Source organism: Mustela nivalis (assembly GCF_964662115.1).
Source record: "Mustela nivalis genome assembly, chromosome: 8".
Lineage (NCBI taxonomy): Eukaryota > Metazoa > Chordata > Mammalia > Carnivora > Mustelidae > Mustela > Mustela nivalis.
In genome coordinates, this window is record NC_139027.1 from 54,057,025 (window position 1) to 54,081,913 (window position 24,889).

The 24,889-nt window shown below is 36.0% G+C and overlaps 1 protein-coding gene and 1 pseudogene across 2 annotated transcripts in view; both read right to left on the reverse strand.

Annotated features, from left to right (window-relative positions):
* APLF (aprataxin and PNKP like factor) overlaps nucleotides 1-24,889 on the reverse strand; it is a 78,112-nt gene that overhangs the window by 45,337 nt on the left and 7,886 nt on the right. Inside the window, exons 2-5 of the mRNA XM_082744117.1 lie at nucleotides 17,661-17,732; nucleotides 7,294-7,466; nucleotides 3,456-3,603; nucleotides 3,010-3,142 (exon numbers count right to left, since the gene is read on the reverse strand). Of these exons, the coding sequence (XP_082600243.1) occupies nucleotides 3,010-3,142; nucleotides 3,456-3,603; nucleotides 7,294-7,466; nucleotides 17,661-17,732 (526 nt within the window). The remainder of the gene's footprint in view (nucleotides 1-3,009; nucleotides 3,143-3,455; nucleotides 3,604-7,293; nucleotides 7,467-17,660; nucleotides 17,733-24,889) is intronic.
* Nucleotides 4,871-5,691, reverse strand: LOC309871257 (small ribosomal subunit protein uS2 pseudogene; annotated as a pseudogene). Its single transcript has one exon. The product of its transcript is annotated as a small ribosomal subunit protein uS2 pseudogene (transcript).

The following is a 24,889-nucleotide window of genomic DNA, read 5'->3' on the forward strand; positions in this document are numbered from 1 at the left end:
CAAGAGAAGAGAAGAGAAGTTCTGAAAGCCTATGCCCAAATATATTCACTTGTGAATCACTAAGGGACATGAGGAAAATTTTAGCCCAAGCCTGAGAAACTCATGATAACATCCAATGGCTAGTATCTGGGAACCCAGAAAATAAACTAGAACTATAGTGGCTGAGAAACAAAAAGGACAGCCTGATCACAGCAAAAATTCAGATAGATTTATGGATTAAATCAAGAATTAAACTAAGAAGAGATCTAGGAGAGCATGCAAGGGCATATTAAAACAAAAAAGCATAAAAACACCACAACACAGAAAAGGTAAATTTAGGTGGCTGCATAGTGACACAGCTCAGCATGTGGGCTTTAAAGTCGCACAGAGCTAGGTCTCAATTATGGCTCTGGCTTTTATTACATGATCCTGGATAAGGCATTTAACATCAGTTCATGTTATCTGTTTTGTACCTAGTAACACAAAAGGTTCCAAAGTATCAAGTTAATCAGATAATCTTAATAGGTATCAATGAACAAAGTATAGTACTAAAAAATGCAAAAGACATAGGAAAGTAACCTACTTCTAAATGAGTCCAAAATGCGTCCTAGAAATTGATTTTTTAAAATCTCTAGCATCGGTCTATTGATCTGGACGATTTATTACTTAAACAAACAAATAAAACAACAACAATGATAATAAAGTACAGGGCAGAAAAAGTCAAATTATTTTGATTTTTAATTAGCTGGATTCAAGTGCTAAACTATTCCTATGTGTATTTCTCACTCTTTCTATTTCTAAAGGAATTAAGTAACCTAAGTTTTCTCTTACATGTACCCCCAAAGTCTGCTTATGAGAAAGAAGACATGCTAGAATCCAAACATTTTTCTATCTTATTTTGAAGCTTTAGCATTTTAAGTACATCATGTATTACATAATATTCTTATCCAAATCAATGGCAAATTGTTATCCTTTGCATTTTTAAGGTGAAGTACTCAAAAAGGTGCTTCATATTTTATTAGGGTACTTCTGGCTAGTGAAAGTTAATAGTTATTTTTAATTTGAAGCAAAATGTATTTTGGACAATTATAAGCAAGCTAATAGTGGTAGCACAGAAGCAGTTACCGCACAGAACAACTCTGAAAGAAAAGGACTTGCTTGCAGGGAGGCAGCTGACATTGTTCCAATCTTTAGTCAATTGAAGTTATTCTTTCTATATTTGAGAAACTGGTCTACTAAGAGAAAGTGCTAGCTACCCCTTCTCCACCACCATTCACCACTCCCCATTTCCTTCCTGCAAACTGAGGAATTACTGCAGTTAATGAGAAATGTTACTGATAAAAATGTTACATATGTAATGGTGGGTGGTGGAGGTTTGAAAACCACTATACTGGAATAAAATTCTTACCAGGAAATCTTGGGTTTATATATGAAAATTCTCCAGATCACATCTCTCACAATATATAATATATAACCTACTTTTCCCAAGAGGTCACTCTGATCCTACGAAATTTCAAACTCGAATTAAATAAGGAATGTTTGGTATATAACATATGTGATCCAAATCTTGAGACTGCTTCTATGACCACGATGCTGAATATGAGAAGCAGTGAGAGCAGTAACAGTCAACTCCAGCACGTATTCAGTTCTGCTCAGGGTATAATGGCAGAGTAGTATGACTGAACTATTCATGCCAAATAAAACCAGTATAAATTTTGGACAAAATATTAAAAAACAACTATTTGAAGGCATTGCAGAGTGATGAAAAGGCAGAACTGGAAAAATTAAGTATAAGCCGGTTTGTGAATCTGTAGCTTCCCCCTCCCCATCCACCCAGGGCATCTCCCAATCCACAGGTGGCAGAAAACAGCCTTATTGGTTTAACCGGCCAGAGCACAGACTCTGAGGCTTGGTAGAGCAGTTAGAAAGTTAGGAAGCCTCAGAGGGCCATGAACCAAAATTTACATTTAAAACTGACCCAAGTCCTTCACTGGCTGCTGAGCCACATGTGGAAGGACAAGCAGCAGATAGAAGCTGCTAGGACTAAGCAGAGGCTGTGGCTGGTGACTGCAGCAGGGGAAAGAGCAGGCAGGGTCCAAATTAGTGCCTATTAGAAGAAGATTGCCTAGTAGGCCAAATTAATCACTATTAAAATAAAAATATTTCTTCAGACGAACATAAAATAAAAAATCTCTATAATATATCATTTATAATATCCAATATCCCATAGGAAGTTACTGAACTTGAGAATAAACAGAAAATGTGACCCATATAAAAGAAAACAGGGGTGCCTGGGTGGTTCAGTGGGCTAAGCCTCTGCCTTCAGTGGGCTAAGCCTCTGCCTTCAGCTCTGCCTTCTGCCTTGACCTCAGGGTCCTGGGATAGAGCCCTGCATTGGTCTCTCTGCTCAGCGGGGAGCCTGCTTCCCAACTGCTCCGCCACCCCCACCTGCTGCTCTGCCTACTTGTGATCTCTCTGTCAAATAAATAAGTAAAATCTTTAAAAAAAAAAGAAAGAAAGAAAACAAGCAGTAAATAGAAACTATACCCAAGATGGCTACAAAGTTGCAAATAAAAGACTACAACAATGCAGTGAACATTATAGTCTCCAATGGGAATGCCCAGCAGCTGGCATAAATCCCCACGGTATCTGCCATGACAGTGAGCTATACTGGGACAGAGGTCCTCTTCTTTGACTCCTCCAGCACATAACCATGTGTGCCTGGCAGTTTTTAATTTAATTAAATTAATTTAGAAAGCTGTGCTGACCTTTTATCACTGACATGACACCAACAGGTATGTTTGAAAATCTACATTATCAGCACATAAATCTGGCACATAAATCAAAGGTAATTAGCAGGATGGTGTATGATAAATGACATAATGCAATAGCTTATGTTTTAAGTTAGACTTCATGTACACATCTAAAGAAATGTTAGGCTAAGTGATACACTTATAAAACCACTAGTCTATCTCCATTTGTTCAGAAAAACTTCCAAATTCTGCTTAATGTTTTCAAAACAAAACCTACCCCCCTTGCTGATTGTTGCTGAAAGATTTTGGTCACCGAGATTTTCTGTTAACATCCATGCTGGAAGGATTCTTCTCCTCTGCTCAGGATTTGACTGTTGCTTACTATGGTCTCTACATTCACCTAGGAAACACTAAAAAGACATCTATATCTTAATTATTAAAATAATTATGCAACCTTAATGAAATTGTAAAATTATTTACTTTGCAGGAAACTACCATTAAAAAAACCTATCTGCAAGTATGGGCTGAATTGCTCAAATTTCTCAAAGAAAGAAATTCATTATCTCTATTAGTTGACACGGTAGACTACTGTGATATTCTGTACAGCTTAACATAAAAGCAGCAATGCCGGTAATATTGTCATGATATAGTTCACTTCAGTTGTCTTTTCTCTCCTTGAAATAAGGAATATGTTACAAATGGATGAGATCTTAAATTTCTCACCTCACTATTTGCAGAAGTAGTTTGGGCCTTAGCTATTTCTGTGCTTCTTTCCAGCTGTGGGGCACGAGTTGTCTCATCAGGCGAGTGAACGGAGAAAGATTTTGGTGTTTCATTCAGTATATTATCTTCATCAAGCATTTGACTATTTCTATAAAATAAAATAATCATTAAAACACTTCTATTACACCATGTCATTATAAATGTAATACTCCTAAGTACATTTAACTAATGAATTGTGCTCCTTCTCTTGGCCTTAGCAAGACAGATGACGAAAAAAGCAGATGATAGCATAGAATAAAATATATAGACTAAAATTATATGTTCTTCAAAAAATACATTTATCTTTCCAAATGATCAGCCTAGAAACCACTAGGTATTTCTAAGATGGATAGTAACCATCTCTCTTAAGGCTTAAGAGCTCTGTCCTTACTCAGTTATTTGTCTCGATAGCCCATAAAAGTTAAGATGGCCACCCAGCACCCCAAGAGAAATGCAAACTGTGAGAATAACAGATAAGCTCGTATGACTTTTGAAGAAAAAAATAAGATCCTGATGTCATGTGCACATGCAGCTGCTACTGGAGTTCTGGCCAGTATAGCCATTTGTGAAATCTCCCCAAACCTGTAGTCCAGTCGGAAGCTAACTCTTCTGACACAAGAACATCCATGGTCACATATGGAACATACTAGCAGAACCAGCTACCTCCCACTTGGCTGCAAAGTGCAGTAAGATCATCCAAAGTTGACGGATTATTATTTACTAATCATACATAAAGACAGGCCAAAAAATGTACTTTTTTGAACATTTGATAAGTTGGAAATACTATTCAGAAATAAAAAGGAATAATCCACTGATACACAACAACATGGATGAATCTCAAAGAAGCCAAACTCAGAAGGCTACAAATCATATAATTCCATTTGTACCACATTCTGTGCTTTTGGTGTTCTAAGAAACCACTGCCTAATCCAAAGTCACAAAGATTTATACCTGTATTTTTTCCTAATTTCACAGTCTTAGCTCTAATATTTAGGTCTCTGATTCATTTTAAGTTCATTTTTATATGGTGTGAAGTACATTCTTTTGCAAGTGGATACCCAGTTATCCCAACACCAATTGTTGAAAAGACTACTGTTTCTCCCATTTAATTGTCCTGACAATCTTGCCAAAAATCAGTTGGTCATACTGTAGGGTCTTTATTTCTGGACCTTTAATTCTATTTCCCTGATCTATATTCTTTCTTTATGCTAGTACCATACTGTCTTCATTACTGTAGCTTTGTAATAGGTTTTGAAATTGGGAAGTGTGAATCCTCCAACTCTTTTTTTTCAACTTTTAGGAACTGTTTATTTTCCATCAACCTTATTTCCATTTTGTTTGCCTTTGTGGAAGAGCACCTCAGTGGTTGTTCCTACCTATTCAGTGGCCTGAGAAGTGGGAGCTGCAGACAATCTTCACTGGCAGGCTGAGCGCGCCAGTCTTCAGCAGGAACTGCTGAACAGACACAGAGGGCACCTGCACACCTCCAGACCAGTCTGCAACTTCACACTGAGTAGAAGTGAACTCAGAAGCTGGAGCATTTGCTTACCCTGAAATCCCTCGTTGGTCATAGCCTTTCCAGCAACAGCCTGCTATTCGTTTTCAGTGTCTTGAGGATCTCTGGAGAAGCAGAGCTCAGGCACGACCTCCCAAGGGTATTCACAAGAAATGGTACCAGGTATGCACAGAACTTCCCATGCCAGCATTCACCACATCAGACCCACTATTGAGCTCCCTTGTTGCAACAGATGGCAATGTCCACATAGTGCAGAGGAAAGTCTGCCTTACCCAGAGCGATGGTAGGAATCCTGGCAGGTTAACGTGAGATGCCTGAGAATCCAGTCCTTAGATCTGTGACCACCAGAAGTTGCCTGGATCTGGTTAGTGAAGGTTTCAGGAGTGATGCAGCCAGCAACAGGAGTGGCTCCAGTTGCAGCAGCAAACTTCAGCACAGCTCACTGGGCAGTATTCCTGGATGATATGACACTGACATCAACTGGTAACAATGGCACGAGCTGCCAGCAGAAGCTTCTCCCAGGTTCTCTTCAGATTTATGATGTATATGCCATCACTTTTCTTTTTCAGATATACTGTTCCATTTGGAAGTCAAGGGTGGTGCCAACGAACTGGGTTCCTGCTGCAAGGAATTTGAGGACATCCTCTTCCTTCATTGCAAGACATCAGGGGCTCCAGACATTGTGCAAGTTTCCCTTTCAGTTAGAACAGGAATCCCTCAATCCAGCAGGAAGTTTGTTCTGATGGCTTTGGGGGAGTGCTAGGTACCCCACAGGGCATTCATGCAGAACGCCATAGGGACCCTCTTCCCCCGGGGTAGTGCAAAAAACTCTTCTTCTTTTTAAAGACTGTTTTAGCAATTAAGTTATTCTTTGGGAATTATGCTTTGGGATTAATTTGCTCCTGTCTGCCTATCTTCTTAAAGTAGAAACACAGATCACTGGGCTTACAGCTTTCTTCTAATACAGGCATTTAATACAAATTTCCCTCTAAGAACTACTTTAGGTTCATCTCACGAATTTTTATTTTGTTTTCAGATTTATTTTTTTCAAAATGTTTTCTAATTCCCCTTGTGATTCTCTTTGACCTAACAGTTATTTAGAAGTGTGTTTAATTCCAAATTTTGGGAGATTTTCTATTTTATAGTTATTAATTTTTTTAAGTAACCTCTATGCCCAACATGGGGCTCGAGCTCATGACCCCAAGATCAAGAACTGCATGCTCTACCAATTGAGCCAGCCAGGCACCCCTATTGTTACTGACTTTTAATTTAATACTACTGTAATCACAGAACACATTCTGTACACTTTTGTCCATCTACTTCTGTTAGTCCAGTTTATGTAGACTATAATTTAAAAACTGACAGCACCTGGGTGGCTCAGTTGTTTAAGCGTCTGCCTTTGGCTCAGGTCATGATTCCAGGTCCTGGGATCGAGCCCTGCATCAGACTCCTTGCTCAGCCGGGAGTCTGCTTCTCCCTCCACCTCTCCCCCTGCTCCTTCTCTCTCTCTCTTTCTCTCTCACACATACCCACATACTCTCTCTTGAATAAATAAATGAAATCTTTAAAAAAAAAAAAGCCGAAACAGTGGCAAATAATCTGCTAATGACTGCCTCAACAAAACTAGTGTATTAACTTTACATTAGATGTTTATTATAATACCTCATTTCCTCAGTTTCCCAATTCTATATTTTCTGTTATTTTTACAAGGAGTTATACTAAGCCAGAGGGATTAAATACCTTAATAAAATTTAAAAAGCTAAAAGAAAATATTAAGAAAATGTACTTGGTTTCAAATTACCTATCCTGGTTACTATTAGATGGGAAATACGTTCTGAACACAATGGTAAAAGACACCACATATGCGAGCAATCACTATTGAGGTGTAGGTTTCCAATGTCAAATGTTTGCTAGAGAAACACACACGAACACATATACCATACATACCCCATGTAACTCCTATACTGAAACATAGTTTAATCCTAGAATGGTTTCTACTGAAGCATTTGTGGATAGCTGAGGAATTAGGTTACAATTACCATTTTTTAAAAAATTGTTTTATTTAAGAAAAATTTATTTTAAGATTGTATTGATTTATTTGACAGAGAGAGAGCACAAGCAGAGGGAGTGGCAGAGGGAGAGGGAGAAGCAGGCTCCCCACTGAGCAAGAAGTCGGATATTGGGCTCAATTCCAGGACCTGAAACAAAGGCAGACACAACCAACGGAGCCACCCCGAGGTTACAATTACTATTACTTGATCTAATTTCATCAGGCAATCTTACCTTAAAGTACATTCCATTTCTGTTTCACAGGGTGTAGAGGAAACAGAGAAAATGTATTTGTCGACTAGCAAAGAAAAACTGTCTCCAGGATTCAACCAGCGCCATAGATTTCTCTTCAAGGGTAAGAGCTGGCTCTTCTCGGAAGACTGATAAAAACATGGATTTGTGTGTATCTAACAACAACAATAAAAAAAATAGGGATAAAATTCTAAATTATGAGAATAATACAACTAACATGAACTGATCCAAAACTTGGGTATCAAAACAATTTCATTGCAAATTTAGATTAAAAGTCTAATAAATCTTGTACTTATAAGTACAATAATTATTATCTACACAATAATTATCTACATATAATTGTTATCTATCTAGATTATATAGATAATATCTATATTATCTAATTATTATCTATAGATATATCTGTATTATCTAGATAATAATATAATTATTATCTATATATAATTATTATCTATTATCTCTCCTATCAAAATGAGAAGGAGCTAAAACATACCTCTCACTTCTGTAGGAATCAAAGAAAAAAGCAAAGTTATCAATTAACTCGTTAGAAGATATTTCTGCTTTAAGAGGGACCATCAGACATTAGAAGGAGAAATACAAAAAATAATTCTCAGTATGGAAACTGAGTCCCCCAACTTTCAAATCCAATTTCAAGGAATTAGTGAATTCAAAGAATTCACTAATTCCTTGAAAATGGCTAATTTCTTTCATATTTATTTTCTTCCAGTAAATTCTTACTATGAGTAAAAAAAAAAATGAGATATTATAGGAAGAGAGACTTTGATCAAATCTCTCAAGCAAATAACATAGCTTGTTTGGATTGTTTTTGCTCTTCACTGAGGAGTTTTCTGACATAGACTAATAAAGAAAACAGAGCATTAAAACAAAAGCTGCCAATAAAAAATAAGCATTGTTGCCTACATGCCCAAATTAAAAATAAAAAAAAGACAATGTTGAAAGCTATAATGAATACAATCTATCCAGTTCTGGCAATTTAATTTCATGAAGATCTGGCCATAAATTTTTCCTATGTGTATCTGCAATTGAAAACAGTTCTATTTCCTTTAAATCTGTTAAAAGAAAGGAGTGAAATAAAATTTGGAGATAAAGAGCAGAAACAGAAATTTAAAAAGAGACTTTACAAATTTGTTAGGCAATCATTTTACAGTCAGAGTTATTTTACAAATTACATATAAGACTTCATAAGAATGAACAGGCAACGGAACACCATATTTATGTAACACCATATTGCTAAAAAGAACTGTGAATGTTTGATTTTTAAAAATCAAGCTATAATTTAAACAATGTTTATAAACCTTTCATTATGCTCTCAACCACTCCTAATTTATCTCCCAGAGTGGCTCTGGCTCATGGTTAGAGTTTTTGAGGCAGGACAAACCACCAGATTCTAAGCTTGTGTACACTGTTGGGCTTGAAAATTGTTCCGTTATTCCTCAGACTTTTAAATGAAGCCTCCCCTTCCTTGAGTGCACCACAATCATCAGGGTCTGGAATGCTGAGTAGCAGGAAGGACAAGAGTTGGAACAGAAATATCCATAGCGGGCGCCTGGGTGGCTCAGTGGGTTAAGCCGCTGCCTTCGGCTCAGGTCATGATCTCAGGGTCCTGGGATCGAGTCCCGCGTCGGGCTCTCTGCTCAGCGGGGAGTCTGCTTCCCTCTCTCTCTCTCTCTGCCTGCCTCTCAGTCTACTTGTGATTTCTCTCTGTCAAATAGATAAATAAAATCTTTAAAAAAAAAAAAAAAAAAAAAAAAAGAAATATCCATAGCTTCTGCCTGAGCCTTGAATGTTCTACAAATGAGGCTTGCTTCTAATAGGCTAAGATAAGATCATGTTCTTATTCCTAAGTATTTTAAAGATTCAGATGAATCTCTAAACAACATTAAATTAACAACAGTGCTAAATTTTCTTTTTTTTTTTTTAAGATTTTATTTATTTGTTTGACAGATAGAGATCACAAGTAGGCAGACAGGCAGGCAGAGAGAGAGGAGGAAGCAGGCTCCCTGCTAAGCAGAGAGCCCGATGGCGGGGCTCGATCCCAGAACCCTGAGATCATGACCTGAGCCGAAGGCAGAGGCTTAACCCACTGAGCCACCCAGGTGCCCCAACAGTCCTAAATTTTCAAAGGTCAAGATGTTAAATACAAAGGCATAATATTCTAAGGGTAGGAAAAGTAAAATGCTTTTTAAAAAAGGAAACGAATTACATTCCTTTAATAAGGCATTGCAAACCCAAAGCCAAAGAAACATTCATTTTCAGTATTTTTTACTTAGTTGGATGTACTTAACATTTAAATTTTAAGCAGTAAAATATTTGGTATTTAGCAAATCCAAAGAGAAAGTGAACCAATGTATGTTGTCCATGATCATCTTTTTCTTTTCCAAAAACTGTTCATACAAGGGATTCCAGAACCAAGAGCAAAAATGACATTCCTATAACTAACCTAATACTTGATCCTATAATTTATTATTTTTTAAAATTATGATCCTATAATTTAAACCTAAATAAATATCACTCATTGAATAAGTTTTTAAAATCTATGTCAAACTACGAATGCTTCAGGGCACCTGGGTGGCTCAGTTGGTTAAATATAACGACTCTTGATTTTGGCTCAGGTTGTGATCTTAGAGTTATGAAATCAAGCCTGCTGGGCTCCATGTTGGGTATAGAGCCTGCTTAAGATTCTCTCTCCCTCTTTCTCTGCTTCCTGCCCCCTCTCCCTCTATAAAGAAACAAAACCAAAAGCAACTATATGTACTCTAACTAAAAAGCCACACAGACATGAAGACCAAAATAAAGGATAGTTTTCTAAAAGTTATGAAGAAGACAAAAGCTTAGCAATATTAATAAACAAAGAGGGAAAAGATAAACACACACACACAAATTTTGGAATGAAAACAATGACATAAGTACACATAAAACTTGGCAGAATACTACAAATATTTCATGGCAATGTATTTGTAAATATGGCCAAAATTGACAATGATCTTAAAGAATATACACCAAACTTACTTAAAAACAAAAAAGTGTGTGTGTGTCTTTTTGAATTAGACCTATCTTTTAAAAATATAATCAGTAATTAAAAATCTTTCTGATCTTTCCCCAACCCAGACCTAAATGGATTTAAATTTTTTCTGAATATTCAAGTCTCCCTAAGACCAGAAAAAGATGGAAAGCTCTCCAATTCCTTCAGTATGGCTAAGTTAACTTTGATTCTAAAAGCAGATAAGGACAGGCAAAATACTGGCAAACCTAAATTCACAGTGAATAAAGAGATATGATCCACCTATATGAGAAGCATATTTTTGGGAAGTGCCTTTTAACATATCCATAGGATTATAAGTGCAAACTTAAATATATTATGTTACAATTTTAGAAGTGGTGCAAAGGATGCATTATCCCTAAAGAAATGGAACTAAAATACAAATTAATTTTCCATAGCTTTCTCTTATAATTATCATAAATATTAAATGATTGATGTGCACCACCCCAAAAAGTTCCTCTTATTTTCAATGTTTTCTTTTATTTAATTTGGAAGGCATTTTTTCTTTCTTTCTTTCTTTCTTTCTTTCTTTCTTTCTTCTTCTTCTTTTTAACAAAATGAGCTGTGGAAGAGGGATTGCAATATTTTATAGCCATTTTCCAAGTATACTCATAATTTCTGAGGAAGAAAAACAATCACAACTCGGGAATTTTACTACGCCAAGAAAAAACACAGTCACCCAAAGATGTATATTTTGAAGATTAAACCAAGTGGCAAAAACATATCTAATCCTTTGCAACTTACATGTAGTTATAGAACTACTCCCTCAATCACCCAAGAAACAAAAAGAGTTTCTTAAAATGAAATAAAAGCATTGACAGCTATGAATTTACCCAGAGGAAATAACTAACCACTGGTGATGCAGTGATTTACAGACAGCACAGTCGCTTTGCCTTTATAATACATTTTCTCCCGCTGATACCAGACAGTAGATTAAATTTAAATGACACACAAAAAAGCTAACATCATCTCCTCATGAGCTAACATTATCTCCTCATGCACTATTTCCAAGAACTGCTGAAAGCTAGAGCTTTTTTAAAAGGAAATGTTAGAGGAAAAAAAGACAAATTCATCCAATTTAAAAGTACAAATTAGTAAATGCCCTAATCGCATTCATCAATCATTGTCAAAGTTACATTTCTATTTGATTGGAATTCTAATTTGAAGGAAAGCAGAAAATATTTAATTACTTAAACATAATTTGGAGGAGTACACAACCTACAGAAAGGATTGTAACAAAACATTTGCTCTAACTCATTTAAAGAAGTTTACAAAAACTTTTTAAAGTAAAACTTGTCTCAAAATTTTATCACAGTTGTATACATAGCCTGCTTTAGAAGACCAATTTATTTGTGACTGATTAGAGAACAGAGAATAAATGATATTTAGCACACATTAAGGTAAAATTAATGAATTATTAGTCACTCGTCTACCTCATTATTTTCAAGACCTTAACATTTCCATTCACAATTAAGGTCAGTTTAGAGTTTTTCTAAAATTTCTCTAAATCGCACCTTGAAGGTATAGGTACAATAAGCAGCTATATAAATCAGTATAAATAAATAAATAAATATAATTTCAAGGAGAGAGGCATTTTGTTGAAATTACATTAACATAAAAAAGAAATCAAGCATTACATAAAGCAAAGGACCTATGCATACATCACCAAGTCCAAGAAGCAGTTTTCCTTCAACTGGTAAGGTATAAACAATTTGTGGGATAAAATTCAAAACCCAATTAAATATTGTTCTAAATGCAAAATCAAATTCTAGTACTAGAATTGTACATATCTTTAAAAAAATACACTTTTTCATGCCTCCCAATGTTTGGTAGTTTGGCATTACAGAACGAACTGCAACCACACCATACTATTCTCTACACCTTCTTCATGTCATAAGGATTCCATCATAAATTTTTTTAAAACATAATACATTTTAGATACTATGTGTGGACCCACCACACAGTTTCAGAAAATGTGTATTAACTTTTGATGTCCCTTTCGAGTCTTTCCATATCCCAGTCTCTTCTCAGTTCCTCAGAGATAATTATTATACCAATTGTTGTATTTGTCACTTCCTTAGGCAATTTTCTTCATGGTTTTATCACCTAAGCTTATGACAGTGAATGTAATGTTTTATTTTGTAGAATTTTTAATCTTATATAAATGAAGCTATACTGTATATATTCTTCCAAGGTTGCTTTTATCATTATCATGTTCCAACTCTAATCCATATTTATGTTTTCACTATAATTTATCTTCATTGTTGTAGGATATTTCATTAAATGAATATATCACAATATATTTATCAATTCCATTGTCGATGGAAATTAATGTTGTGTCTAGTTTTTGCTATGATATAAGCAATTTTTTTTTTTAATTTATTTGACAGAGAGAAAGATCACAAGTAGGTGGAGAGTCAGGCAGAGAGAGAGGAGGAAGCAGGCTCCCGCTGAGCAAAGAGCCCGATGCGGGGCTCGATCCCAGGACACTGAGATCATGACCTGAGCCGAAGGCAGCGGCTTAATCCACTGAGCCACCCAGGCGCCCCTATGATATAAGCAATTTTGCCCTTCAGGTTCTTGTACACATCTATTAGTACATATGTGTGTGTGAGGTCTGACTTGTAGGGAATGCATTCCTTCATCTTTAGGAAATAAGTCAAGCTACTCTCTAAAGTGGCTGCAACATTTAAGCTCCCACCCAAACTTTATAACTATTCTACTTCTTCTACATTCTCATTAACACTTCAAATTGTTAGACTTCTCATTTTTGCAATCTGTTGGGTTTTAGTATCTCACTGCAGTTTCAGTTTCATTTCTCTATTTAATAAGAGGGCGGAGTACCTTTTCCATGTTTACAGTCAGATTTCCAACTCTATAATGTGCCATTCAAGTCTTCAGCCCATTTTTCTATGGGATTGTTTATCTTTCTCTCACTGATTGAAGGCATTTGCTATATATTTTGAATATAATTCCTTCGTCAATTATATGTGTTTTAAATAACTTCTTCCTGTTACACTTATCATTTTTATTATAATCCTTGATAAGCAAAGGTTCTTAATTTTAATGTAACTGGATTTTTAAAAAGATTTTATTTATTTATTTGACAGAGAGAGAGCACGCACAAGCAGGGGGAGCAGAAAGCAGAAGGAAGGAGAAGCAGACTCTCCACTGAGCAGGGAGCCCAATGCAGGGCTCAATCCCAGGATCCCAGGATCTCAACCTGAGCTAAAGGCAGATGCTTAACCGACTGAGCCAGCCAGGTGCCCCTGTAATTGGATTTTTTTTTCAGTCTTTCTTTTAAAACTATTCCCGCCTTTATTTTTTTTTTAATATTTTATTTATTTATGTGACAGAGAGAGATCCCAAGTAGGCAGAGAGGCAGGCAGAGAGAGGGGGAAAGCAGGCCCCCTGCTGAGCAGAGAGCCCGATGCGGGGCTCAATCCCAGGACACTAGGATCATGACCTGAGCCAAAGACAGAGGCTTAACCCACTGAGCCCAGGTGCCCCCACTTCCCTCCTTTAAGGCCACCAAGATTTTTTCCCATATATTCCAAGAGTTTTATAGTTTTGATTTTCACATTTAAACCACCTAAAACTGATTTGTATGTATGGTTTGAGGTAGAGATCTAATTTTTTTCCCTCAGACAAATAACATACTCTCCCAGTACCATTTCTTGATGAAAAGTCATCTTGTCCAATGATAAGCAATGCCAGCTCTGGCCCAAATCAAATTCCCACATACATAAGACTGAACCCAAGATTGCTTTCAGTTGTAAAATTCTGTTCAACTGAAGGCACAAAAATTTCTTGTGGGGGGGCCTGAGTGGTTCAGTGGGTTGAGCCTCTGCCTTCAGCTCAGGTCATGATCTCAGGTTCCTGTGATGGAACCCCATGTCAGGCTCTCTGCTCAGCAGGGAGCCTGCTTCCCACCCCCTCTCTCTCTGCCTGCCTCTCTGCCTACCTGTGATCTCTGTCAAATAAATAAACTCTTTAAAAAAAAATTTCTTGTGAAGAAAAATCAAGTTACTTTTAACTACAAGAAATTTTTTTTTATAGAAGAGAATACCAAATGGCAAAAGAATCCGGAGTTGGGAAATATAATGGGGAAAAAAACAACAACAAACAAACCTTAGATAGATTTCAAAGAACCTCAGTTCGAAATCCCATTTGACAACTTGCTGACTATATAATATTATGCATTCTTCAGAAGGCCTTAATATTCTATGCTGTCAAAAATAATGCTACCAAGAAAAGGGTAAAAAATATTTATCTTTCTCCCAAGTATATAAGATTACATTTACTAGAAAGTTCACGTTATATTAAATAACATTTAAAAGAAAAGTATAAACAAAGGTGTAAATAAATAATTATAACAAATTTTAGTTTCATATCTATAATGTCATGCGGAGTTTTGGCTCTACCTTCTAATTTTGTATCTACCACCCTGTGATACTCAAAAGATACTCGTTGACTTCCTATAGTTGTTTTACATTAGTACAGTCTAATTCAAGACCAAGTAAATAAAGAAGAAAGGTGTTCTCTAAAAGATACCTTCTTTTAATTAAAAATTGTTAAACTCTCATGTAGAAATTTGACCCATTTCACAAAAAATAAAGTTTAACTCAAAGAAAGAATTTTCTATTAACAAAGTTTTAAGTATACTTATATTATTACTACTTTTTTGAATAGTCATAGAAGATCAAAATAAATCTGAATACTTTTCATCCAAGTATAGACACAACTCCAGTTAAGCATCTTTATTAAGCCAATCTGGAAAAAATTCTAGTTTTTAATATAAATGTCCTGATTAACACTGAGAAAAAAATATATGTAAGTTTTTCAATATTAACACTTTAGTAAAAATGATGGTTTCCCAAATGGCATACCTTGTATACATAAAAAATTTAAGGCTGTGTAACTTTTGTTTTAAGAAGGGTTTCTTCTGGGGCGCCTGGGTGGCTCAGTGGTTAAAGCCTCTGCCTTCGGCTCAGGTCATGATCTCAGGGTCCTGGGATCAAGTCCCACATCAGGCTCTCTGCTCAGCAGGGAGCCTGCCTCCTCCTCTCTCTCTCTCTCTGCCTGCCTCTCTGCCTACTTGTGATCTGTCTGTCAAATAAATAAAAATCTTTAAAAAAAAAAAAAAGAAGGGTTTCTTCTTAGCACTGAGTAAATAAAAATGTAAAAAGAAATCTAATAGTTATTCAATTCTTCACAATTCAGCTGATTAATCTGCTTACAAATAAATGTGCTGAGTTCTCAAAATGGATCATGTCATTGTCTACAATTCTTCTGCTACGACAAATCTTGCAGATATTATTTGAAACAAAAGCAAAGCTTCGAAAATATCAGGAATTACAGGTATAAACCAAGGATCTGTCTTATAAGTTGACTAAAGAATAGTCTTGGCTTATTGATTAATTTCTGTGATATATGTATACGTAGTAGGATTTGAATACTAATAATGCAAATCTAGAAAAGTCTACAAACCTACTTGCAGGAGCTGATATTCCCTGCTTTGGTATCAAAAATAACTAGAAATCTAATCATCAAGGACTATTTAGATGTTACATTTTCCAAAAAGTACATACTCACCAGAAGGTCTCCATTTCGTTAATGTGAATGATAAAGAGTAGTAAATCTAAATAATGTAGTAAGTATTCAGTTGTAGGTATTCTTTGAGGAGCCAAGTGTATTTTTGCTGTAATTACTATTTTGAAAAAAGTAAATATCAAGTAATGATATGCTTTATCAGAAAAGTCAGGATGGGAATTTAGAGACTCCTATATACTCTACCTCAATATGCTTCAATAACAATAAAAATAAACTTGTTTATTTTAGGTCATAGTTGTTCATGGAAATAGTGTTAGAAATTATGTGCTAGAACTAACATAATTTTGTAAAAATTCATGCTATCTCCACTTTTAAAAGTGCAACATATAGTTCTCACTGCAGCATTTCTTCATGCATTCACAAATATGAATTAAGTACCTATGATGTGCTCAGCATACGCTAGATACTAAAGATACAAAGATGGGTCAGTGTTCCTATATTCAACAAGTTTATGATCTAGAAAGTCATCTAAGAAGAGGATAGTTGGAGAGGATTCAGAGATGAACAGCTAATGGTAAATAAATGGGCTCCCACAGGAGAGATGACTGTAGCTATCAGCACTTTTCAAGATAAGACAATGCAGAATGATATACAAACCTTTTTTCAAGTATCTATTTAATCGAGATGGGGTAAATTCAGCTTTATTCAAAACTTTTCCAATGCCAGAATTAAAAGGATACTTCTCATGTTTGGAAACAGCTCAACATAGGATAATAAAAGTACTTTTACATGTAAAAGAAAGAACTAATGATAAATAAAGGCAGCTGTACATATATAAGATGGAAATACAAATAGGTTTAAAAATGTTACAAATTAATGAATTTCATTCCATAATAATTTTACCACCACAGTATCTACTCCAAAACAGATGGACCCTGGTACACATATTCTATTCTCCTATACAACACACTGTGCAAATGGAAAGGAATAATCACATAGTATATCCTCAGAAACGGATATCCCTACAATATATCAGTGCTTAAACTATAAAGCAAGCAATTAAAATGTAAGTCCTCAATAAGAACTTTCAAATTAAAATTATTTATGCAACCCTAAAATTTAATAAGGTCTAAATTTTAGAATTATTCAATTCTACACACAGAGGTACAGAAATCTATTAAGGTACAATCCTGTAACATTTAAGTGACTTCAGTCACTACTTCACCTCTTTCAAACAAACCATTATATAGTTATAGGCTTTCTTATAGGATCTTAGTTGTAATACCCAGTCATAATGTATACATGAACTGGTAGTTAGCTTTCACTGAAATTCTTTTTTTTCTTTTAACGATTTTATTTATTTATTCAACAGAGAGAGAGATCACAAGTAGGCAGAAAGGCAGGTAGAGAGAGAGGGGGAAGCAGGCTCCCTGAGCAGAGAGCCGATCCCAGGACCGTAAGATCATGACCTGAGCTGAAGGCAGAGGCTTAACCCACTGAGCCGCCCAGGTGCCCCTTTCACTGAAATTCTAACTAGATAAATGTAGCACTGCCTTACAGGAAAATAAATAAATAGTTTAGATATTTAACTCCCAATTATCCTCTAGAAATAAGGATATATTCATTCTGACATCACTCCCTATTTCCATAACCTTAAAAATAAGCCACTTTAATCAGGAACTGAAAAAAGGTGAGAGGCAAAAAGTTAAAAACAATTCATGAATAACATATATACCGGTTTGATTCGAAGCTGACCACCAACCACCTCAAGAATGGCATGTCTTCTGGACACTCTCTTGTCTGTTACCTATGGGGGAAAAAAATTAACATTTCAAATACGACTACCTCCATAAAAAAACAACAGTAACAACGACAACAACAACAAAACCAAGAGCAAAGTTTCTAAAATTAGTAGGTTAGATATGAAATAGTCACTTAGCAACTGTGTATTAAAATGATTGTCTTCACTGAACAGATGATGAAACAACTCTGGGATTAAAGGAATTGCCCAAGGTCTTAAGAAGAATAAATGGCAGAGCAGAGACTCAGACTTGGAATCTAACACATTCCAAAGCCTTTTATCATAGTTTCCATTCGAGATAAGTATTCTGTGAGGATTCTTATCAATAGAATTCATAAAATGAGAAAAAAAATCTATATATGGTATATTTATTAGAAAACCTTTTAAATACAAGAAATACATAGTATGTTATGATGACAAAAGGATTTAAAGAGCAGCAGTCTGGTAAATATAAAAGGGTGACTGCAACTTTTAGGGTCAGGCAGACCAGCAACAGAGCCCTAGAGCCATCAGTTAAGTAGTTAAGAGAACAGGAGGGTGGGAGGGAAAGTGATGAAAATCAAATATTTACAGTGAAGGAGAGATTATCATTTACATATCCGTGTGTGTGTGTTTATAATACAATATATACACATATACTAATATATAATAACATATATTGAATATATTTGCTTCCTGTTTTGAACCAAGAGTGTTCTACTTATGCTCACAAGCATTTCTGCATACCAAAGATTAGAAATCACTTGTACTTTAAATGCTGAAATTGCCAATTGAGCCTTCCCTGCAAGGCTATAAACATAATAGTTAAGATTTCCTTTACTATTTCTGGCAGATACATAATAATAACATTTTATGCACAAACTTTCCTTAATGTCATAATTATCTGGCCCACCTCTTGATCACTTCAACTCTGATATTATCCATTTCAAGACCAAAATTATCGGTAAAAACAGACTACAGCAATGCCTAATTCAATTAAACCCATCAGTTCTGCAAAAACCTGAAAAAATGTGAAAGTGCCAGGAATCAGTACTCATTCATTTTTCTTAAACAGAGAGCAGTTCTGCATGTAAGACAATGACTGTATAAAAATAGACCTCACAGTGGAATGAATTCCATATAGGTGTATTTGCAATAGCTACAGTTAATTTTTAGAACATTCTCTAAAATAAAGTATCTTAAAAGTAGCCCACTTAAAATATACACATTGTTGGCCACAATGGCTAGTTCAGAAAAGTAAATATATTACTTTTTTTTTTTTTTTTAAAGTAGGCCCTGCACCCAAGGCGAAGCCCAAAACAGGGTTTGAACCTACAAACCTGGGATCAAGACTAAGCTGAAATCAAGAGTCAGACGCTTAATGGGCTGAGCCACACCACCACTCCTCAGAAAAGTAAATATAAACTAATAATCTATTCTATCAGAAAGGAGAGAAGGAAACTGGAGGTTCCTATATTCTCCCCCATCATGTGCCTTTGCGGCCAAAAACAACAGCAGTTGCCTGATAACCCACTTTACCATGTGCACAGATTCTATCATTTACACAGAACATTCACTTAAATGCTGAGATTCACTATAATATTGCCATAGGTTTATTCACATTTTACAAATTTGGAAATTGAAAGTCTAGAGAACTGAAACTTAAGTAACTTGTGTAGGCCACTCCTCAAGCAGGTAGCACTCCAAATCTATACTCGTTAATAAAATAAGTATGTGGGGAGAAGTCATGTATGATTCTATACCTGCATATAATCATTTAGAAACAGTTTCAAGAAAAGAAAATTACTCTGTGTCAGGGAGTAAGAAGCTTCTAATTCTAACTTGGGTAGTAAGACTCAATAATACAAATTGATTTTCTAACCAATTGAGCAGCAGACTGTCAAATATAAAACCATGGTATGCAATGATGGTTCCTTTAATAGTACAGCTTCAGTTTCTTTCTCTTCCGAACTATATTTTTGCAGGAAGCAATACTGGACTTTTCCTATCTCAGTCTTTCTTTGAAGGAGGCTTTCCTGACACTGGCATGAAAAAATTATGAAGGCATAATATGCCCTCTAGTGGACATTTCATTCCACAACAATGTCATTTCATGGCAAGCTGTGCATTTCTATAGAACATTTAAAAAATGTTCTTTAAAGAGTCTTTAAAGTTAATATTGTTTGGGCATTTACCTATAACAGTCCCTTTTAAACTGTATGGCTAAATCATGAATAAGTTAAAAAATAATAATTTATGTTCCCTCTATGGTAAACTTACAGTTTTAACGAATTATCATTAGAGCTTATGTTGATTTCAGGATGGTTGTGGGGTGGTAGAAGGTAGAGGGTATGTGAAGGCTAGGTCATAAATAGATTATCCTAAAGATCTGATGACCTGCTTCATTTTCTTTAAAGGTTTATTTATTTTTTAAAGATTTTATTTATTTGACAAGACCACAAGTAGGCAGAGAGGCTGGTGGGGTGGGGAGGGGGAAGCAGGGCAGGATCCCTGCCTAGCAGAGAGCCTAATGCAGGGCTCAATCCCAGCAAAGATCACTGCTCCTTAAGCAGAGTAAATATCCATATATTCTTAACTACTATATTAACTGTAATAGTAATTGTTTATCGAGACCAAGGTGCTGTCCTATCATTCATCAGGTATCATTTTTTAATATCCACAAAACCTGCAGAAAAGACACTATTATCTTTATTTTATAAGTGAGAAATGAAAGTACAAAGAGGTTAAGCAACTACTCAAAGTTACACAGCCAATAAGCATGACTAGACTTTAACAGAAGGAATCTGATTCTAGAGACAATCTTCCTTTTAACACTTTATTGCCTCCCTCATTACATAAAATATATTTTTTAGAGTATTTACCACCAGCTTAACTGTCTAAACTAGACAGTAGTAGTAGTAAACTAAACTACTAAAGAACTGGAAAAAAGGCAGAATGACTATTTATTAAGCAAATAGACATTCTGAGAAATCAAGCCCTAAATAAAACTCCAGAAGATCTTCAGGTTTCATTTGGTCCTATTTATTCTAATGTCATAGCCAAGTCTAACAAGATATGTTACTGGAATTCCCAAGAGTCTATGGCCATACCGCCCTGAATGCACCCAATCTCGTCTGAATTTCTAATTCTCTACTCCCAGTAGACAATGAAGTGGATAGGGCTTAGTAGATGGTGCATTGGCTGACAATGGGGAAAAATGACTGATGTTGGTCTGCAAGTGGAACAACCAAGCTATAGAAAACCGAAGAAACCCAAAGACTCAAAAAGATTGCTCTGGCTAGAAGCTAATGAGTCTAGGGACAAAAGGCATTACATACTTCATATGTTACTAAATATTTAACCAAGTTTACTTGTTGATTATCGTGTTTAAATGAAAACTTCATTTGAAAATGAGACACTTCACATTTTAGAAAGCCACAAAAATAATTAAAATAGAGGAATTCCAATTTCCTATCAAATAACTGTAGCCACCTAAATACTAATTGCACCACATAAAAAATCAGAGATCAACAAATAGAACAAATAAAGTCACCTATATTCACATCTAAAGCGCAACTAGGAAACAGAGATTACCACAAGTTTTACATGTAAGAGGGGAAAGAAACACGAAATGCAACCAAATTTTACTATGCTGGAACAGAAAGTCAAGTGAACTGGGAGAAAAAAAGAGAGGGAGTGGGAAACTAGGTGTAGTGGGGCACAGATAAGATAACTCCTCCAAATAGTGACACCTTGATTGGGAAATAATGAAAATATATCTCACATCCAGCAGCTTAACGGTCCAGCAAAACTGGGAACAATCTGGGCACCAATACGAATAATGATAATAATGGAATACAACACACTTTGAATACAAAATAATCCATGAGTTCATACTGAACTCAAGAAAGGATGGGCGCCTGGGTGGCTCAATGGGTTAAAGCCTCTTCCTTCGGCTCGGGTCATGGTCCCAGGGTCCTGGGATCGAGGCCCGCATGGGGTTCTCTGCTCGGCAGGGAGCCTGCTTCCTCCTCTCCCTGCCTGCCTCTCTGCCTACTTGTGATCTCTCTCTCTCTCTGTCAAATAAATAAATAAAATCTTAAAAAAAAAAAAAAAGAAAAAAGAAAAAGAAAAGAAAAAAAGGAGCTGGGGCCAGGGCTGGGAGGAAAAGCTCTTATTCATAAAAGAATGCCAACTGATGAAGAAGAAATGATGGAATCAGAAGATCACTATTTTGTAACTACAAATATAATAATTGACTCAGTAAAGGATCAATGGATGTTAACTTTCAGGTGAGTGCTTGATGGGAAAAAGAATATTCTGAAGTCTCAAAACGTCACTGCAGAAATTACTCACAACAAGAACTGTGTCTTCACTGAAGAAGTCTGACAAACTCCACCTTCCCAAAGTGACCACACAACAGCGTCAACAATTTCAGGGCACCTGGGTGGCTCAGCCAAGTTAGTCCTCTGACTCTTGATTTCGGCTAAGGTCATGATCTCAGTTGTGAGAAATGAGCCCCACATAGGGCTCAGCATGTGGCCCCTCCCTGCGTGTGGAGCTGCTTAAGATTATTTTCTCTCTTCCCCAATGCCCCTCCCCCTGTTCACACAAGCATGTGCCCTCTCTCTAAAAATAAATAATCTAGAAAATGTAGTATGTGATTGCTAAATAACATAAATGAAGTATAATTTTATGTACAGTAACTTCAGTAAAATTAATAAGCCTCCTATTTAGTTGTAATTTTGTAAACCTCTTTGTTTTAGACTAGGCACCATAAACTGGTAGTCAGGCTTTTCATTCAGGTTTTTGTTTCTTTTTTTCAAGTTTTGCTTTGAAAAGTATATGTACCTTCCATCTCACCACAGTCCCCAGCACTCCCTACAATCTTCCCCTGAACACACTTCACTACAGTATACCTGGCCTCTGCAGGCATTTGAATTTGCAACTTATGATTTAAACTACACCTATACTGTTAGATGCCTTTTTCTTCACATGTGACATTGTGTACCAGTTGCTACTAGTTGCTTCATCAATAGCTATTCATTTCTTCTTCAGTACTAATATTTATTCCAGTTTTATTTAGGATAACAATGTACTCATTTAAAAATATCCAAATGCCCAGAATTCCCTGTAGCTATGGATGGCCAAATGACAGGTTCTAACAAAGGATGTTAAGAGTTGTGTATTAACCAGATTTTCTAGTTTCCGCATCTAATGTTTTGATATTGGCATCTTGGACTAAGGAAAGACTATCTCTCCCCAGGGTTATGGGCTTCTTAAAGACAGTAAATGACTCACCTGCAAGGATACCTTTCATAAGCAAACTAACCAATCTGAAGCCTGTACTCCCAATTATGGCTCTACCTGGCTCTTATGCTGCCCCAATCACCCCAGGACTAGGCATCAGACAACTAGGGACAGGCCCTACAGCTCAGAGCCCCATAAAACTATTCAAACTAGACCATCCTATACCTTCTAGCCTTGCCCTGCCCATCCATTGCTGAGAAAACCGTAAGAAAGTTTTTCCTGCAGTTCCCCTGCTCTGCCTCTACCTTCAACCAACCTCATGTGGCCCCACATGACACTGTGTGTCTTTCTGTCTCTTGGGAACTGTGAATAATAAATTATCTTTTCAATGCCAATCATCTTCTAATCTGTTGGCCTCACCATTCCTAAACAAAACAACAAAATCTATGTTATTTTAAAACAGTGGAGCTTCTGGAAAAATTACAGTCTTCATGATAACAAGGAACAGGTTCACCTGGCATGGACTTTTTTTGCCCGCTGACTTTCCCTTTTCTTACTGTGTAAATGGGACACTTTAAGGTACAGCCTGCAGGCATGAAAGCCACCTGCAACGGATGAAAAAGGAAGAAAGCAGAAGAGCCCATTCTTTGAGTATCTGCACTGGCCCTGGACTGACTGCTCCAGAGATTCTCTTACAAAAGAAAACTCAGTTTGATTAAACTGCTGTTTGTCACATTTCTGTTCTTGTTGCCAAAAGCAATTATGATTAATATCCTTTACTCTGACAATAGTTATATTGATACTAGACATCTAATAATAAATTTATGTTCAGCTAGTCAGAGAAGGAATATTAGAAAACAGAGAAGCTAACCAAATTGAACATTCAAGCCCCCCCCCCAATTTTTTTAATAGTAAAAAAATTGCATAGCATACAGCAGGAGCTAAAGAATACACAGGCTAGCAGGTAATGCTGAAATCACCCCATCCTTTGTTTTTGTTTTTTAAAATATTTTATTTATTTGACAAAGAGAGAGAGCATGAGCATAAGCAGGGAGAGTGAGAGCTGCAGGCAGAGGCAGCAGCAGGCTCCCCACTGAGCAGGGAGCCTGCTCTGGGCTCAGTCCTAGGACCCTAGGATCATGACCTGAGCTGAAGGCAGCCACTTAACCCACTGAGCCATCCAAGCACCCACCCCTAGCCTTTGTTAACAACAGATAAAATGACAGCAATTCTTCTTCAGATACTACAGAACAAACCAACCCTTTTTATTTGAATTCTTCATATTGTTTCTTGAATGGGAACAGGACTATTTTTGTATCACTGTTGTATCAATAAAATGTAGATCTCTTATCTCTGATTTTCTGGTTCTAAACTGAATGTTTCATGCATTATGATAAGGACAGGTCCTTTCTCTTTGTCTTCATGCCTCGCTTTTAAGACATGAAGTTTGTGCTAAAATACAAGACATGAACATAAAAGAACTGTGATTTGTTTGCCAAATATTTATTTTTGGCATTTACTGAAGTCAAACAAAATGAAGATATCCTTATGCTACTAGCAGAAATGCCTGGATGTTTTGAATCAAGGTCTCTGACCTATTTGTTTATTATTTCCAACATTCAAAAAATAAAAAACAAACCTGAATAAAGTAAAAGTGAAAAGCTACTGGAGCCTGAAACAGAATACAATGGTACCTTTCATTTCACTTTTGCCTCTATATATTTACTGAAAAGCCAACAGCAGTTAATTTTTCTTAAAATGCTTCCCTAAAGAAATTTCTGAATATCACAGACAGGTATAATATATCTCATAAATACAATGTCCCCAGGTAAACTGGCTCCTATAAACATAAATGAACAGAAAAGAGGGAAGATTCATTTTTTCCAGTATGAATTACATAACACACCAAAGGCTAAATTTTTCTTGTATAATAC